We start from the raw sequence: 20498 nt of genomic DNA on the forward strand, positions 1-20498 counted from the left end.
CCATATGGGAGCACTTTGTAGTTCTACAATTACTGACTGTAGTCCATCTGTTTCTCTGCATGCTTTGTTAGCACCCTTTCATGCTGTTCTTCAATGGTCAGGACTCTCCCAGGACCACTACAGAGCAGGTATTATTTAGGTGGTGGATCGTTCTCAGCACTGCAGTGACACTGACATGGTGGTGGTGTGTTAGTGTGTGTTGTGCTGGTATGAGTGGATCAGACACAGCAGCGCTGCTGGAGTTTTTAAACACCTCACTATCACTGCTGGACTAAGAACAGTCCACCAACCAAAAATATCCAGCCAACAGCGCCCCATGGGCAGCGTCCTGTGACCACCGATGAAGGTCTAGAAGATGACCAACTCAAACAGCAGCAATAGATGAGCGATCGTCTCTGACTTTACGTCTACAAGGTGGACCAACTAGGTAGGAGTGTCTAATAGAGTGGACAGTGAGTGGACACGGTATTTAAAAACTCCAGCAGCGCTGCTGTGTCGTATACACTCATACCAGTACAACACACACTAACACACCACCACCATGTCAGTGTCACTGCAGTGCTGAGAATGATCCACCACCTAAATAATACCTGCTCTGTAGTGGTCCTGTGGGTCCTGACCATTAAAGAACAGTAATTATAGAACTACAAAGTGCTTCTATATATTCTATATATATGATAAAATGGACAGTGAGTGTAGAAATAAGGAGGTGGTTTTAATGTTATGGCTGATTGATGTGTATATATATATATATATATATATATATATATATATATATATATATATATATATATATATATATATATATACAGTATATATATATATATATACAGTATATATATTACACAGAAAGCCTTACCACATACATAATATCACGTCGTCCTCTATATGTTCCTCCACTACTCATGCAGGAGCAGCGTCCAGACAGCAGGGGTCACTGTTGCAGCAGCACATTTTACCGTATCTTTTGCAGTTTACTACTACTGCTAACTAGTCTGGTAATGTGTGTCTGTATGAAAGACAGATTAAAGCTGAGCCAGTAATAAAGTTTGGCCATTATCCTCCACAGTCCAGTAATCTAAGAAGAGTTTCTGCAGCTTTAATCTGTGCCAATGTCAAACTTTTAATTAAAACTTATTAACAGCCTATCTCTCGTAAACATTCACCTTCTGTTCCATACTTTTAATGCTGTGAATGACCTTGCTGTGAATGACCAGGTAGCAGGACTTTCATTAAAACGGCTCTGGTCTGTGGAGTACGAAAGCGCCGGTCGCAAAGAGACACAGTGGCGTAAATTGTACACATCCATCTTCCTTCCTCTGGATCCAATTCACCCAGAGCATCACTACCGGGTAACTATCTGTCTTTCCAGCCATTTGAATTTGGATTGTCTACTTCTAGTTTGAAATATTTTGAGGTGTAATTGTTTTTTTGTTTTGTTTTTGGGTGTTTTAATGGGAAACCACATTGCCCAATTGCTGATGTGTGTGTGTGTGTGTGTGTGCTCACATTTGTTAATAGTATTAATCGGCATCTAACTATATCCGTTTAGGAGAAAATGAGGCATGTCTTTGCACAAGTGCCTGAGGGGGTAAATCAATACAAAGGAACTCACACATTTAAATTCATTATTAGAATCATAATGATAATAAGTTCTATTAGCTTGGCTATTTTTGGAATCAAGCTCTTTCCAATTGCGCACTCAGTTATGAACTATAAGCACCGAGCTGCGGTCATTTAAAGCGAGTGATTTAAATCTGGGTGTTTATGTGCCGTCCCGTAGATGCCTGAGTGGCTCCAGCAGCTTGTGTTTGTGATCTAGCCGTTGGCGTTGTGCTGTAGCAGGGCTGGAATGGTTTTCATAAATGTTCTCATAATGATACTGCCCTGTTATAATCAGTGAAAATGAGCAGTGACATTGAGGCTGGTTTTTGTCACATTAACATAAAAGTAATTACATTTACACGAGGAACAAAACCTGCTGGTGGGAGTGGTGTGCTAACTTAAATTATAATCAGAAAGTAAATGTGCTGTTTTCACTACAGACTGGAACGCGGTGTCTAAATGCGGGACTATTCAAAAAAAGGTACCAGGGCCACTCAGGTGGCGCAGCTGTAAAAAAAATGAAAAACGCTGGAACACCAGAGCTGGGATCTCGAATACACTGTATCGAGTCTCAGCTCTGCCTACCGACTGGGCTGAGCAGCCACGTGAACAACAATTGGCCTGTTGTTCAGATAGGGGTGGGATATTAAAGCCGGATAGGGACTCTCATAACTAATGCAATTACGACCTCTGCTGGCTGATTGATGGAAAAGAGTGCTGTCAGGGTGCGTCTCTCCGTACACAGTGCTAATCCGCATTGCACTTTTTTTTAAGGTGTAACATCAAACAGAGGTGAGAAACATCAAACAGACAGCCTGAGAACCTCTTCTCTTCATCAGGCTCTTCTCATTCTCTTCTCATCATCAGGCTCTTCTCATTCTCTTCTCATCATCAGGCTCTTCTCATTCTCTTCTCATGAATGCATAATCACTTTGTCTTCCTCTCGTCTGTGTCGGATTGGGTGCGAGTTTGATGAGTGGTGCAGTGTTGACCTGATTACATTAGTGAATATCATTAACCCACAGTATTTATAGTATGTCTGTGCTTTTTATAAAGGAATCTTGGCCGCTCAGGTGGCGCAGCGGTAAAACACGCTAGCACACCAGAGCTGGGATTTAGAATTCATTGTATCGAATCTCAGCTCTGCCATCCGGCTGGGCTGGGCGGCTATATGAACAACGTTTGGCTGTTGTTCATTCAGGGTGAGGAGCCGGGTAGGGACCTCATAACTGATGCAATTACGACCCCTGCTGGCTGATTGATGGCGTCTGCACAGAGTAGAGGAATAATGCTGATCAGGGTGTGGCTCCGTACACAAAGCTGATGCGCATATGAACTCCACTGGTGCGGGTGAAAAAATGCAGTCAGCTACTGCACACGTGTCGGAGGGGGCGTGTGTCAGTTCGGAAGGAATCTCTCCCAAGAAGCTGGATTACATTCATTACAACTAATAAAGCTTTGACTACATTATTGTCCACATTACACCATACCCACTACACCATATGTTGTGGGTCCTGCACCAATCTAACTAACAATTACACATTAACTTAAACCTAAGCTTAGGGGCAATAATGAGCAGCCAGACCAACCTCTGGAGTAGTGGAATACCTAAAGGGATCGTACATGGGCACAAGGAAACATACAGAACTTCTCACAGACAGTAATTGTTAGCATTTTTAATTGGTGCACTAGGGTGGCAAAGGGATTGTGTGCTACCACCCTGGTCGTACACTCTATGTACACAATTGTGTGCATATGCGGCTCAGCACAGTGCACAGAGAGACACACCCTGGTCAGCGCACACCCAGCAGAAGTCGTAATTGCATCAGTCATAAGAGAGTACCTATCCAGCTTAATATTCCACCACTATCTGAACAACAGGCCAATCATTGTTCATGTGGCTGCTCAGCCCAGCTGGCAGGCAGAGCTGAGACTCGATACAATGTGTTCGAGATCCCAGCTCTGGTGTTCTAGTGTGTGTTTTACCACTGCGCCACCTGAGCGGCTTGTGCATGGATTATTAACGTTGATGCTTTGATGTGCGTGTGGGTGGTGCAGCGGTCATTACGCTATCCCACCACCGCTGAGATCTGGCTTTGAATCTGATTGGTTCTATCATCCAGCCGGGCGTCTACACATACACTATATTGCCAAAAGTATTCGCTCGTCTGCCTTCACATGCATGTCGGCCCACCCTTTGCAGCTATAACAGCTTCAACTCTTCTGGGAAGGCTTTCCACAAGGTTTAGGAGTGTGTTTATGGGGATTTTTGACCATTCTTCCAGAAGCGCATTTGTGAGATCAGACACTGATGTTGGACAAGAAGGCCTGGCTCGCAGTCTCCGCTCTAATTAATCCCCCAGGGTGAGGTCAGGACTCTGTGCAGGCCAGTCAATTTCTTCCACACCAAACTCGCTCATCCATGTCTTTATGGACCTTGCTTTGTGCACTGGTGCGCAGTCATGTTGGAACAGGAAGGGGCCATCCCCAAACTGTTTCCACAAAGTTGTGAGCATGAAATTGTCCAAAATCTCTTGATATGCTGAAGCATTAAGAGTTCCTTTCACTGGAACTAAGGAGCCGAGCCCAAATCCTGAAAAACAACCCCACACCATAATCCCCCCTCCACCAAACTGTACACTCGGCACAATTCAGTCAGACAAGTACCGTTCTCCTAGCAACCACCAAACCCAGACTCGTCCATCGGATTGTCACTCCAGAGAACACGTCTCCACTGCTCTAGAGTCCAGTGGCGGTGTGCTTTACACTGCTGCATCCGACGCTTTGCATTGCGCTTGGTGATGTAAGGCTTGGATGCAGCTGCTCGGCCATGGAAACCCATTCCATAAAGCTCTCTACACACTGTTCTTGAGCTAATCTGAAGGCCACATGAAGTTTGGAGGTCTGTAGCGATTGACTGCAGAAAGTTGGTGACCTCTGTGCACTATGCGCCTCAGCATCCGCTGACCCCGCTCTGTCATTTTACCTGGCCTACCACATGGTGGCTGAGTTGCTGTCGTTCCCAATCGCTTCCACTTTGTTATAATGCCACTGACAGTTGACTGTGGAATATTTAGTAGCGAGGAAATTTCCCGACTGGACTTGTTGCACAGGTGGCATCCTATCACGGTACCACGCTGGAATTCACTGAGCTCCTGAGAGCGACCCATTCTTTCACTAATGTTTGTAGAAGTAGTCTGCATGCCTAGGTGCTTGGTTTTATACACCTGTGGCCATGGAAGTGATTGGAACACCTGAATTCAATGATTTGGATGGGTAAGCGAATACTTTTGGCAATATAGTGTACATGATCGTCTTTGTCTCAATGGGTTGGCTGAAGCCCTGTGATGGATTGGCATCCTTTCCAAGGTATTCCTGCTATGTCTAGAGACCCTGACCAAGATACAATGGTTGATGAAATGATGAAATTGAAATGTCACTGTCATTTTTAGTTATTTAGTAAAACCCTCCAGTGTTTTCAGGGCTCTACATGACCAAATAAGAAGGTGCATCCTCAAAGACTTACAGGTTTTTTTCTCTTCCCCTCTCTGCACTCAATTTCTATATGCTCAATTTCCCTGTGCACTCTAGTGACCTCCTTCTGCCACTCAAAGTTGAAGATGCAGCAGACTTCTACCAAGAGTGTAAACAGAGACGCAGTACCAGGCTGCTTCCTCCGTTTTCTGTCATTGCTTGCTTGAATTGAGCTTTGGCAATAGTGGGCTGGCATATTAGACAGCTATTAGACTGCTGTTGCCCTTTTTCATTCTTCCTAATTGGAAAGGTCACGAAATATCTTTGTGTCTGTGTTGAATGCATTCATGCACAATATCTTTTTCTTTTTTTAATAATTTAGATGTATCCAATCCCAACATTGTCAGGGTCCACCTCATGCACAACATTTGTGCAGGCACACTAGCACATTGACACTTTTTTTTCTCTCTTTTTCTCCCGATTTTTAGCACGTCCAATTTTTACCCAATTGCTTATGCTTCCCTTGTACTGGTGCTAAACCCTCCTGCCCAGATTGAGGAGAGCGAACTGACACATGCCCCCTCTGACACATGAGCAGTACCCGACTGCATCTTTTCACCTGCACGAGGAGAGTTCATATGCAGATCAGCCTTGTGCACGGAGAGACACACTCTGATCAGCATTATTCCTCTACTCTGTGCAGACGCCATCAATTAGCCAGCGGAGGTCGTAATTGCATCATTTATGAGGTCCCTATCCGGCTCCTCACCCTGAATGAACAACAGCCAAACGTTGTTGATGTAGCCGCCCAGCCGGATGGTAGAGATGAGATTCGATACGATGTATACAAAATCCCAGCTCTGGTGTGCTAGCGTATTTTACCACTGCGGCCACACTGACACTTTTTGACAAGTGTCCAGCCATCAAGTTACTCAGGTACTCATTTTGATATGGATTTGTTAGTGTATCACAAAAGTGAGTACACCCCTCACATTTCTGCAAATATTTCATTATATCTTTTCATGGGACAACACTATAGACATGAAACTTGGATATAACTTAGAGTAGTCAGTGTACAGCTTGTATAGCAGTGTAGATTTACTGTCTTCTGAAAATAACTCAACACACAGCCATTAATGTCTAAATAGCTGGCAACATAAGTGAGTACACCCCACAGTGAACATGTCCAAATTGTGCCCAAATGCGTCGTTGTCCCTCCCTGGTGTCATGTGTCAAGGTCCCAGGTGTAAATGGGGAGCAGGGCTGTTAAATTTGGTGTTTTGGGTACAATTCTCTCATACTGGCCACTGGATATTCAACATGGCACCTCATGGCAAGAACTCTCTGAGGATGTGAGAAATAGAATTGTTGCTCTCCACAAAGATGGCCTGGGCTATAAGAAGATTGCTAACACCCTGAAACTGAGCTACAACATGGTGGCCAAGGTCATACAGTGGTTTTCCAGGACAGGTTCCACTCGGAACAGGCTTCACCAGGGTCGACCAAAGAAGTTGAGTCCACGTGTTCGGCGTCATATCCAGAGGTTGGCTTTAAAAAATAGACACATGAGTGCTGCCAGCATTGCTGCAGAGGTTGAAGACGTGGGAGGTCAGCCTGTCAGTGCTCAGACCATATGCCGCACACTGCATCAACTCGGTCTGCATGGTCGTCATCCCAGAAGGAAGCTGACGCACAAGAAAGCCCGCAAACAGTTTGCTGAAGACAAGCAGTCCAAGAACATGGATTACTGGAATGCCCTGTGGTCTGACGAGACCAAGATAAACTTGTTTGGCTCAGATGGTGTCCAGCATGTGTGGCGGCGCCCTGGTGAGAAGTACCAAGACAACTGTATCTTGCCTACAGTCAAGCATGGTGGTGGTAGCATCATGGTCTTGGGCTGCATGAGTGTTGCTGGCACTGGGGAGCTGCAGTTCATTGAGGGAAACATGAATTCCAACATGTACTGTGACATTCTGAAACAGAGCATGATCCCCTCCCTTCGAAAACTGGGCCTCATGGCAGTTTTCCAACAGGATAACGACCCCAAACACAACCTCCAAGATGACAACTGCCTTGCTGAGGAAGCTGAAGGTAAAGGTGATGGACTAAACCCAATTGAGCACCTGTGGCGCATCCTCAAATGGAAGGTGGAGGAGTTCAAGGTGTCTAACATCCACCAGCTCCGTGATGTCATCATGGAGGAGTGGAAGAGGATTCCAGTAGCAACCTGTGCAGCTCTGGTGAATTCCATGCCCAGGAGGGTTAAGGCAGTGCTGGATAATAATGGTGGTCACACAAAATATTGACACTTTGGGCACAATTTGGACATGTTCACTGTGGGGTGTACTCACTTATGTTGCCAGCCATTTAGACATTAATGGCTGTGTGTTGAGTTATTTTCAGAAGACAGTAAATCTACACTGCTATACAAGTTGTACACTGACTACTCTAAGTTATATCCAAGTTTCATGTCTATAGTGTTGTCCCATGAAAAGATATAATGAAATATTTGCAGAAATGTGAGGGGTGTACTCACTTTTGTGATACACTGTAGCAGTAACTCCTGCATGAAGCACAGAGGAGCACACTGTACTCCTCCGATGACTTGCCCAGACGGTAGGAGTCGCTGTTGGAGTGCCAAAAATGTAATACTGTACTTCGTTTGACCTTTCCATTATCAGTCACAGCCAATTGTGTCTGTAAGCGCAGAACCAAGACTGTGGCAGTGTGGAGACCTGGGTTTACCTGCTTAAGATAGCATTTACAATAACGTCATCACCCTGGAAGGTTACTGTTTGTAGCCACCATGGGTGACGTCAAGCTTGACTGTATTTCACAAGCACCTGATCTTCTCTTCTCTGTTTCTGTCTCTCAACATAAAAATAAAAAGCCAAACATTTACAGGTTTCAATATCAAGCATGAAAGTGTTTGTTTTCTTAACTCAGTCTACCCAGGGACACCACGTCCCAAATATGTTAGGACAAAAATATGGAGAAATTAAAAGATGAACTAGTTTAGTGTTAGGACTGATGCTTGGTCCGCTGGGCTTTTTTTTTTTATCTCTGAACCAATCACAAAAACGCATTTGTTTTGCTGTTCAGTGTGAAGTTATTTCTTTGCTTATTTCTGATTGGCTCTTTAAGTCATACTGTATAAAACAGGCCAACTGCTTCTAGCATCTCAGTAGAGCAGACAGGTTCTGTCAGTGTGAACAGGAGAGGTGATTACATATCAAGGCAATTTAAAACACAGTTCTTCCAGTTTAAACTCACTTCCACATGGTAATGTTTGCTTAACATGGTGATTCGTTGCTTAATACTACTTACTTTAAAGTTTTTTAAATGATTTTATTAGCAGTTAGCTGCTAGTTAGTAGCAGCTAATCTGTTGGACTTAACTTTACTTGATACCTTTCTGTATGTTTTATGTGTGAATTTTGCATTTAATAAATATTGTAGGACAACCTATAATGCATTATTTTCTGATTTTAAAAAAATCAACCAAACATCTGAGGGCTCCTCCATGTCAAGTCAGACACCACCAGTTTATTTCTTTACCTCATATTTCAATTTAAACCAGTATCATTTGCTCTGCTGTCATCATCCCTCAACAAATCAAGCCCTGAATAAAGTTCTGGCTTTAACAATATGACTAAGTGGTAAAAAAAAACACACGCTGGAACCAGAGCTGGGATCTCGAATACATTGTATCGAATCTCAGCTCTGCCTACCGGCTAAGGCTGAGCGGCCACATGAAAAACGATTGGCCTGTTGTTCAGATTTGGGCGGGACTAAGCCAGATGGGGTCTTCCTCCCACGACTGGTGCAATTACGACCTCTGCTGGCTGTTTGATGGCACCTGCACAGAGATGAGAAAAGAGTGCTCTCATGGTGTGTCCTCACCATACACAATGCTGAGCTGCACTGCACTCGTCAAAGTGCAGGTGATAAAATGCATACGGCATGCTGCCCACGTGTCGGAGGGGGCATGGGTTAGCTTCGTTCTCCTCAATCAGAGCGGGGATCGGCATTGGTGGAGATGAAGCATGACGCAATTGGGCAATTGGATGCGCTAAAAGGGAGAAAAAGGGGAGAAAATGCATAAATTAACGTATACGTATATATATGACTAACGACATGCCCACCCATTATGCTTCAACCCCCCCCCCCCCAAGCACAGCAGTCCAGAACTGGGGCTGGTAGACACCCAGTTGCCAGTAGCACCACTGTAATTCAAACTTAAATCTGACTTATACTAGGCTAGCATAATATTTCCCTGCGCCACCCAAGCGTCCACTTTTCTTAGTTACCCTCAAAATGTTTGTCCTTGTCAAATACGAGCCCTCTAGCAGTTGAGAATTACCTGTTTGATTGGTGAACCATTGTCAACAATGCAGAGTTGTTGGGACTGTTAAACATCCCAGTGTTATTGCTGGAAGAACAAAAGAGCTCCACTGGGTTCCAGGGTTCAAATCCAGTCAGGCGTCTACATACAGAGATGATTGGCTGACTCAAGGGGAGGGAGATGGCTGAGGTCCAACTATGGATTGAAATTTTGCCAGGGATGTGTCACTGTGATGCGTCTAATGATTCCGGGAAAACCAGACACAAGGCAACCCTGTCCAGTATAAACCGGTGGAATGAAAATGAAATGGATTGGCAGTGATTTGATTAAGAATCTGAATCACCTGATTGCATTAGGCTTCCTCTCTACTGATGTTGACCTCCACTCCTGACTGAGGAGAGCCGTGACTGACACGTGTGCAGTAGCCGACTGCATCTTTTCACCTGCACGAGGTGAGTTCATATGTGGATCAGCTTGTGTACGGAGAGACACACCCTGATCTCCATTATCCCATGTCTCGGTGCAGGAGCCATCAATCAGCCAGCAGAGGTCGTAATTGCATCAGTTATGAGGAATCCCCTGTGGCGCCCTCCCTTTGAAGAACAAGCCAATTGTTGTTCATGTAGGCGCCCAGCCTGCCGGGTGGCAGAGCTGAGATTTAAACCAACAAGTTTGAGATGTCAGCTCTGGTGTGCTAGTGTGTTTTACTACTGCGCTACCTGAGCGCCCCATCCCTTGTTTTTGATTACCTTTCTTGTTAAAGTTCATTATGTTATATGGTGTGTGTGTGTGTGTGTGTGTGTGTGTAGCAAGCACATGTACAGTTATTTAGTCACTGCACATATGTTAATTCATATTTAATATTAATAGGTGGTCTAAGAGAAGTCACAGTAAATGACTGTACTGAATGAAGACTCATTATTCTAGATTTAAACTCTGTTGGCTAATAAGCGTTTCTTCTTTCTGCAGGAACCCGACAGTCTGTTTGATCCATTGCACCAGTGTGATGAGCTTTACATGTAAGTACATAATACCGTACTAGCCCTTCTGTGCTGATCAAAGGTGTTTCATGTCAAGTGGCGTTTTAGCTTGGACTGGAAAAGCTATAAGAGTCACTGGTGGGTTGAGCTCTCTCAGATCACACATCCTTAAGCTGTTCAACATGACAATAAACACTCGTCAACACGCATGAGAAGAGCTTGTGGATTGTGCTCAGAGTTGCCATGGAAACAGCTTGTAGTGACAAGTTTGACAGGCCTTCATTAGAAGCTTTTTGACTGTAGCATGTTGTCAGAGTTGGTTCCGAAATAGACAATTCTTTAAATAAAGTACAAATCTGCCGCTTCCCCAACCACAAACCTCAATCATACACACATAGGTCCTTAAAGCCTAAACAAGAGCTGCTTCGAATGGCTGGAATAACATGACCTCTAAATGACCTCTAAATACACTGATCAGCCATGACAATAAAACCACCTCCTTGTTTCTACACACACTGTCCATTTTATCAGCTCCACTTACCATAAAGAAGCACTTTGTAGTTCTACAATTACTGACTGTAGTCCATCTATTTCTCTACATACATTTTTAGCCTGCTTTCATCCTGTTCTTCAATGGTCAGGACCCCCACAGGACCACCACAGAGCAGGTATTATTTAGGTGGTGGATCATTCTCAGCACTGCAGTGACACTGACATGGTGGTGGTGTGTTAGTGTGTGTTGTGCTGATATGAGTGGATCAGACACTGCAATGTTGATTGAGTTTTTAAATACCGTGTCCACTCACTGTTCCTTCACTGTCCACTGTAGACACTCCTACCTAGTTGGTCCACCTTGTAGATTTAAAGTCAAAGACGATCGCTCATCTATTGCTGCTGTTTGAGTTGGTCATCTTCTAGACCTTCATTAGTGGTTACAAGATGCTGTTGACTGGATATTTTTGGTTGGTGGACTATTCTCAGTCCAGTAGTGACAGTGGGGTGTTTAAAAACTCCATCAGCATTGCTGTGTCTGATCCACTCATACCAGCACAACACACACTAACACACCGCCACCATGTCAGTGTCACTGCAGTGCTGATAATGATCCACCCAAATAATACCTGCTCTGTAGTGGTCTTGGGAAAGTCCTGACCTTTGAAGAACAGCATGCAGAGAAACAGATGGACTGCAGTCAGTAATTGTGGAACTACAAAGTGCTTCTATATGGTAAGTGAAGTCGTTAAAATGGACAGTGAGTGTAGAAACAAGCAGGTGGTTTAATGTTATGGCTAATCGGTGTATAATCAGACTGACATGGACTTTCAAATCAAGTACTGATTTGTATGCAGCTGATGAATCGCTTCAGGTGTTTGAGCCACACTTGAAACTTATTTACATTTTGTTTGTGTAATTTTTGGTCAGCGGTGGTTTCTATGAGCTAAATATAGGACGTAATTGGGTTTTGCAGCTGCACAGTGACTTAATAAATGAAAGCAAGTTCACACTTAAAAGGGCCAAAAAGAGGGAAAATAGGGGTGCACTTGGGTGTCACAGCTGAGAGTTTGAGCCATATTGGGCATCTAACAAAGTGTGTGTGTCTTTCTCATTGACCTCTAATGGCCTATAATGTCTGATTGAGGTGTCTGCACAAGTGGTGGATCATTCACTGAGAGCATAGCATGTCTCTCCATATTCAATACAGCTCTCTTTGAGACTCCTTCCTGAAATGAAGCAGCCAGCAAGTGCATTCATGTCCGTGGGGGCACATGCTAGCCTGTGGCTCTTTTCAGTCAAGGTGTGAGTGGTGTGAGGGGCAAATGAATTGCAATTAGGAATTTGAAAGGACTATTTTGCGGTAAAAAATATACATTTTGAAGCCGCTCAGGTGGCGCAGCGATAAAAAGACACGCTGCAACCAGAGCTGGATTCTGAGTACATCGTATCGAATCCAGCTCTGCCTCACCGGTTCGAGGCTGGTGGCTGTATGAGCAACGATTGCTCAGTTGGGGGGCGGGACAAAGAACCGGATGTGGGTCCCTCTCTGTGAGAATGTGATTACGATTCTGCCAGCTGATTAGAGGCGCCTGCACAGAGATGAGAAAGGAGTGCTCTTAGGGTGTGTCTCTCCGCATGCAACGCTAGGTGGCACAACGCTCATCAATGTGTGGGTGGCAAAAATGCATCCGGCTGCTGCCCATGTTTCGGAGGGGATATGGGTTAGCTTCGATCTCCTCGGTCAGGGCAGGGTTTGGCATAGACAGAGAGGAAGCACGATGCAAATTGAACAATTGGATGCGCTAAAGGGGCAGAAAAAGGGAAAAAATAAAAATAAATAAAAATAAATAAATAAAATATACGTCTTGAGAGTACTCTTATACTCTTTTTTTTGCATTATCCCCTAATTTTCCTCCCAATCTAGTCGTATCCAATTACCCGATTGCATTACGTTTCCTCTCTACTGATGTTGATCTCCACTCTGATTGAGGAGAGCCGAGACTAGCCCCTCCGACACGTGTGCAGTACCGACTGCATCTTTTCACCTGCATGAGGCGAGTTCATATGCAGATCAGCTTTGTGTACGAAGAGTCACACCCTGATCACATTATCCCTTGTCTCTGTGCAGGCGCCATCAATCAGCCTGCATAGGTCGTAACTGCATCAGTTATGAGGTCCCCTCTGTCACCCCAACCCCCCCCCCCCCCCCCCCCATACAACAAGCCAACATGGTGGCAGAGCTGAGGTTCTAATTAACGAGTTATGGTGTGCTAGTGTGTTTTACTTCCACACAACCTAAGCGCCCTACTCTTAAAGTCTTGACTTAAACTCAACCAGGACTATTCTGTTCATGCATAAATGATGCAGCTCATGTATGAAAATGCTGCTAATGCTGCTAACAAAACAATACAGTTCACAGGGCAACTGGGCTTTAACCCTGGCTTAGACCCTGAGCATGGCCCTCATGGAACCACAAAGCAGCATAATACACAGCTCTGGCAAGTAAGCAGTGGCGCACTGAACAATCGACGGCTACACATCCAAGCAGGGAATTATACCACAGAAACAATAGAAGAGTCACATTGGGTCCAATTAAGTGGGAGAAAGGCAGGAAACACCTCGGACAGGTTGCCAGTTCATCACAGGGCAAACACAAACACACAAACACAGAGAGCTGCCCTCTGGTGAAGATGTAAATGCACCAACTGTGTTTTTTTCAAACCTTTAGGGCTCTCTGTGGATTAAAGGATGTTATGCTAACTGTCATCTTTTGAAAAAGTTAGCAGTAGATAAAAGTAAAACAGATCTGAAAAAACGCTGCTGAGGAGGAATTTTCCTCCACAGTCTTTGAAAAGCTTTTTGCTGAGTCTAAATATGCTTAAGATTTAATTAGTCCCGTGTTGGTAGAGATTGTAAGAGGTGTGAGATTTTGTGAGATCAGATTTGCAAATATAGACATTGCCTAGCTAAGGGTAAAGAAATTAATTAGTAACAGCTTGGGGGGGGTGTTATTTCCAGCTGCTCCCGTTTTTAGGAGTCGCCACAGCAGTTTATTCTAAACTGCATACCAGACTAAGCTCAGTTTTACGCCTGAAGCTTTTTCTGATGGATTTTTGGGATCTTAGCATTAGTGCTGCACGACCTGGGCAGGCTAGCCAAAAAGCTCATGCTAACTGCTTTTCACAAAAAAGTGCCTACAATGGGCTCAGAGGCGTCTGCTGGTAACTGGAGCATGGACGGTCGTTTGGTCAGATAAATTCTGTTTTCTCTTAGTCTATGCGTACCAAGAGAAAAGATGACACCAGGATGCACTGTAATATGATCCACCTCGCAAAGGACCTGCTAGTGATGCCCTTGTTCCATATATAATCAATATATTGTTTATATTTATAACTATAACAATATATTTATTTCTATATTTATACATATATATTTGTATATATTGTTTATACGAATATACACACTGCTTCTATTATTATTAATGTACCAGATGCACAATTTGTATTATATTGTTTATATGCACGTTGTACATCTGCTACACCTTACTTACTTTATTTGTATTTGTTTCTCTTCTTTTACTTGTTAAACTTTTGTAAAGTCCATGCCCCTGCAGGTCAGACCTGTTTTTACAGCATGTAAGACGATGTTTATTATGTTTTAGCTTTGACTGAGGTACAACCCCAAATCAGAAAAGGTTGGAACAGTATGGAAAATTCAAAGGTGAAAAAACTAAATGATGATGTGATTCCAAACAGGTGATTGTAATCATGGTTTGGTACAAAAGCAGGATCCAGGAAAGGCTGAGTCTTTGATGAGCAAAGATGATCAGATGATCTCCAGTTTGTAAACAAATGTGCAAGAAAATGATTGAAATGTTTAAAAACAATGAACCTCAAAGAAAGATTGGAAGGGATTTGCATATTCCTCCCTCTACAGTGCATAATATCATTAAATCGGGAAGAATTTCAGTGCGTAAAGGCCAAGGACGCAAGCTTAAGCTGAACCCCTGTAATCTTCGATCCCTCAGACAACACTGCATCAAGAACCGCCATTCAACAATACATGCACAAATGCCACTTAAAACTTTACTGTGCAATAAGAAGCCTTATGTTAACCATGTCCAGAAGCGGCATTGACTTCTCTGGGCTCTGAGGCATTTAGGATGGACCATCACACAGTGGAAACGTGTATTGTGGTCAGATGGATCAGCATTCCAGGTTTTTTTTGGGAAAAATGGACGCCATGTGCTCCGGACCAAAGACGAAAAGGACCATCCAGACTGTTATCAGCAACAAGTCCAAAAGCCAGGGTCTGTCATGGCATGAGGCTGTGTCAGTGCCCTTGGCAAAGGTCATTTACACTTCTGTGATAGCAGCATTAATGCAGAGTACAGCGAGATCTTAGAGCAACATATGCTGCCCTCAAGACGTCATCTTTTCCAGAGACGTCCAGCATTTTTCAACAAGACAATGCAAAACCACATGCTGCACACATTACAAAGGCATGGCTACAGAAGAAGAGGGTACGGGTACTGGACTGGCCTGCCTGCAATCCTGATCTGTCCCCAATAGAGAATGTGTGAAAAAATTTTAAATGAAAAATGTGACAACGACGACCCCGTACTGTTGTACATGTAAGACGTGTTTGGAGGAAGAATGAGACAAAATAAAAGCTGAAACACTAAATCACTTGGTCTCATCTGTGCCAAAACGTCTTTTTAGTGTGGTGAAAAGGAATGGCAACATTACAAAGTGGTAAATGCTTTACTGTCCCAACTTTTTTTGGAATGTGTTGCAGGCCTGAAATGCAGGAATGGATGTTTATTAATAAATGAAATGAAGTTGAGCAGATAAAACATGACATATCTCAGGTTCATCCTGTCTGCAATTAAATAAAAGTCAAAGTAAATGTAGGAAACTCTGTGTTTTTTATTATTTGCATTTTCCATGCTGTCCCAACTTTTTCTGATTTGGGGTTGTATTAATGCCTCTTTCCCGTAAAGTATTATCTATTAAACTGTGTGTAGTTGATAGATTGCTTTGTTTCAGATTTCTTCTATTTTCCTATGATACTCCTCCTGTGGTTCTTCGGTTCCAGTAACTGCATGCTGATGTATCCTGTAAGACTAGCCCCTGATAAGGATTGTCTGACCAGACAGATTCCTTTAACTGTCCCATCCCAATCTTAAAATCTGAATTAAAGAAGTATTAAGTAGCATTAGCTTGCTGCATTTTAGTCCCGACTGAATGGTTTGAAAACGCCTACCTTCTCTCTGGCATGTGCTGTGATGCCAAGTAGGCATTACCAGGCCAGACAGTCTGGGCGCACCATATGCGGTAGCGGTCACTCACTGTGAATGGCTATATAGCAAGATCAGAGCATATGAAAGAGCCAAGCTGCAATGGAGATGTACACTATATGGCCAAATATATGTGGACACCCATTTTTGATTGAATTTAGTTGTTTCTGCTACATTTATGGCTAACATGGTAAATTATATGTTTGGGGAACAACAGTTTGGGGAATTTCCCTTTCTCTTTCAGAATGATTATGCCTCTGAGCACAAAACAATGTCTATAAAGACATGGTTTGATGAGTTATGTGCAAAGAAGCTCTAGTTCCCTATACAGAACCTTGGTTTTAACCCAGTTTAACACTTTTTTTATTATTATTTTTATGCATTTTTCTCCCCGTTTTTCTCCTGATTTTTCTCCTCTTCTCATTCGTGCTTCCTGCACGGGCATCTCTTCTGCCAATCAGGGTCCCTACACAGCGTATGAAGACCCACCCACCCAAATATAGTCCCCACCCTGCAGATACGGTGGCCAATTAGTATCTGCTGCAGGCACTGCCAATTATGCCCGCCAGATGGCGCCCAGCCGACCGGTGGCAACACCGAGCCTCAAACGTGGGAGTTCAGAAACTTGGTGCTGGTGCGTCAGCGGAATATCACACTGCACCACTTGGGCGCCAGTTCAACACTTTTGGTTTTAATTAAACTTGGATTGTGAGCCAGATTTTCTCTTCCAACATCAGTGCCTGAACTCACTGATTCTATTGATTAAATGAGCACAACTCCAGTTTCCCCAAAATTACTGGGCGGCATGTAACACAGCCAGACAGGATGCTAATCTCCTTCCCCAAACCCCCAACCCCTGATCATACAGCAGACCATATCCAGTTATGTCACCAGTTTTAGGGATTCAAACCCTGGATCCAGCAATAGTGGGCTACGGAATTTTACCACTGCAACACTTTAACACATCTGGGGTTGTGTTCTTGTTACAACATCCAGATTTAATGGGATGAGGGGGTTGCAATAAAATTTAATCGTCCTCTAATTTGTTCAGGTACTTTCACTCCATTCATGTTTTTATAGTGTGTAATGATGTGTAATGTGGGATGGTTCCACCTCAAAACATCACTTTGGGTTTAGTGTTCTTGAGATAATACATGCAAGCCATCTTTTTTTCAACCATGATGAGCTGAATTATCACCAGAAAGCTCTATTTTTGTTTCATTTGAACCTTGTTTTGATTTGTCTCGATGCCTGGGGTGTAGAAAAGAAGCAGAGAGGATTGATGCTGATAAATTAAGTGAATGTTCTGCTCCTCATCTAATTTGTTTGCTCCAATTTTAAGAAACTGAGCAGAAAAGGGTTCGCTAGAAAGGATGTTGTCCAAAAAATACTGGCTCATTTCTAAAATAATGCACTATATGGCCAAAAGCATTTGGACACTTGATCATAAGCTTGTTGGACATCCGATTACAACATTACAACAAATGCTATTAAAACAGAATGACCTCTATGTGATCTTTTCAGCTATAAAAACAGCCACTATTTTGAAAAAACTTCTCACAAGACTTTTAGTTACATCTGTGGGAATTTGTGCCCATTCAGTCAATAGAGCATTTGTATGGCTAGCAGAGATGTTCACAAATCACAAAATACGAGTCCGAGTCGAGTCACGAGTCTTTAGGCTAGAGTACGAGTCAAGTCACGAGTCAATATAATACACACAAAAAAAATATTGGAAATGTAGCGTAGAAATAAACAAATAATATGTAAGTTCAGAAAAAACAACAACAGATTAGCGACTGTATTTTGCCGTTTTACTTAGTGCCTTTACTTAGGTACCAGTTAAAAGCTTAAACTTAAACTTTCATTGCAAATTACGGCACAGTGGCAAAATCCCCAAAACAGCAAAAAATCCATAATACTGCTTACCTTGGCTTGTTCCAGATGCTATTAAATGTATAACCGTGTGTCCCATTAGGAATATAATCCGTTATTTTGAACATGAACTCGTTAGAAAGCCAATCAAGCGTTTCATTGACAATCATCTGTGTGACGCTACAAACTGAATAAATGCAAATAAGATAAGATAAGATAAGATAAGATAAGATAAGATAAGATAAGATAAGACTTTATTGATCCCCTTAGGGAAATTAACTTGTTACAGCAGTAGAAAAAACAGAAAGGAATTCAACTAAGTTAAAATATTGCACACATAGTGTGTAGTTGTTTACTCTAAAAAATATCAAAAAATAATATATACATTAGAAATATGCAAAATATATTACGTATTGCACTTATTATAATAAATTACATATTGCACTTCTTATTACACCATGAACATTTAAGTATAGGTATGAGTGACATATTACATATTATTATTGTTGTAAGCCCTGATGGCTGCTGGAATGAAGGGCCTGCGGTGGCGCTCCTTTTTACACGGGGGGTGGAGGAGTCTGGTGCTGAAGGAGCTTGTTAGGTCCCCTACAGACTCATGTGGTGTTGTCCAGGATGGATGACAGCTTGGCTATCATCCTCCTTTCTCCCACCTCCTCAATAACAGCATTTCTTACTAACAATTAAAATCAGAAGGTCTGATTGGGTCAGAAAGCAGTTCTTAAAATCATTAGTGCCAATTCTGTAGACGCGTTCCATTCACATTATCTGTTACTGTGAAGTGCACTACGTAGGGTATTCCACCATTTTCAGTAGGGAGCGACGCTTCATCACTTTGCCGGAAGCTGGCTGTAACTTTTATCCATTGCGTGCGTTGCGGGTTAAGACAGCCAGAGCGTTATTAGAGAGCAGAAAATGACACGATCAGAATGATGTCGGATCATCCATATATACAGTATAATTGTCACACGTAACAAATGTTGCTGACTTTTGCTGTCCACAAGTCATTTTTTGCGAGTCACGAGTCGAGTCCGAGTCATTTGAAACGAATCCGAGTCAAGTCTGAAGTCACTGTGTGTGCGACTCGGAGTTCCCATCACTGATGGCTAGGCTCTGATGTTGGTCACGAAAGCCTCTCTTGATGTTCCGGTTCATTTCAATACTGTTCAGTGGGTCTGAGGTCAGGGCTCTGTGCAGGTCACTGGAGTTTCTTTAAACCAGGTTTATCTTCATGTCTTTATAGATATGTCCTTCCCTAAACAGTTGCTGGAAAGTTGGAAGCATAGAATTTCCATTATATAATTGATTTATTACATCTGTTAGCAACTGTTGTGGCTTAAGCACATTAGTTCAAAAATTAGAAGGGATGTGTTAAAGGGGGTGAGTGCTAGTCTGCAGTTCTTCTCAGCCAGTGTGACACGTGTAAAATTTCGGCATTTGTCAGGCGCATTTTTCCAAAGCAACTTACAGTACTGTGACAGTGGCAACCTGGCAGTGGTGGGGCTCAAACCAGTGACCTTTTGATTACTAGCCCAGCACCTTAACCACTAGGCTACAACTGCCTTACATGTTAATACAAATCTTGTGCTTTTTATCTGTCTCTCTTCCCATTTTTCCAGGACATCACCTCCGGGGTGCATCAATATCCCTGGTGTAACCATGCTGCTAATTTAGAGGCCTTCTGGGGGGTCGCCACTTTGCATCATGAAAGGCTACACCCCCCACCGCGTACGCCATGTCTCCGAATGTGATCCTCCACGCTCGCCCTCTCATCGGGAACCATTGTACCCACCCTCGGCCAGCTCCACGCTCTCACGCCAATCTTACCTGCTACCCACATCTAGCATGGATCACTATGGAGGGTTGGACCCCCATCACTTCTCTTCTTCACCCAGCCCTGGTGGCCTTCCCCCAGATTGCCTGATGCCCCTTAATAACCAGCTGTCCTCCAGCAGCACCTTCCCTCGCATCCACTACAACTCCCACTATGATCAGGGTGACTACTCGCCCCCGGGTAGAGACGGCATCGGGGGCATAAGCACAGGCACGCTGGACACCTCCATGTCCATGGGCATGGGGATGAACATGGGCCTAGGAGTAGGACGCACCACTATGATTACCAGTGGATCTGCAACGATATCAGGTGAGGAATGAATAGGAGGTTGAATTCCAGTAAAGATGTTTGTGCATTTAGAATTAGAATTAATGTGAATATTTATATAGTTTTTAAGCATAGACACATATGAGATGTGCTGGACTGTACATGCTCACTTTGCCTGGATTTGTACTGATGCACTACATAACCAAACATACACTATATGGCCAAAAGTATTTGGACACCTTACCATGAACCTGTTGAACATCCCATTTCAAAAACAAATGGTATTGAAACAGAGTGATCTTATGTG

At 43.3% G+C, this 20498-nt stretch overlaps 1 protein-coding gene across 4 annotated transcripts in view; it reads left to right on the forward strand.

The window, feature by feature from the left end:
- The first annotated feature begins 19794 nt into the window (after positions 1–19794).
- The window catches only part of dlgap4b (discs, large (Drosophila) homolog-associated protein 4b), a 42842-nt gene continuing 42138 nt past the window's right edge, over positions 19795–20498 (forward strand). For all 4 annotated transcript variants that reach the window (XM_062997378.1, XM_062997376.1, XM_062997375.1 and 1 more), the window contains exon 1: positions 19795–20233. In XM_062997378.1, the coding sequence (XP_062853448.1) occupies positions 19795–20233 (439 nt within the window). The remainder of the gene's footprint in view (positions 20234–20498) is intronic.

This window comes from Trichomycterus rosablanca, chromosome 6 (genome assembly GCF_030014385.1).
Source record: "Trichomycterus rosablanca isolate fTriRos1 chromosome 6, fTriRos1.hap1, whole genome shotgun sequence".
NCBI lineage: Eukaryota > Metazoa > Chordata > Actinopteri > Siluriformes > Trichomycteridae > Trichomycterus > Trichomycterus rosablanca.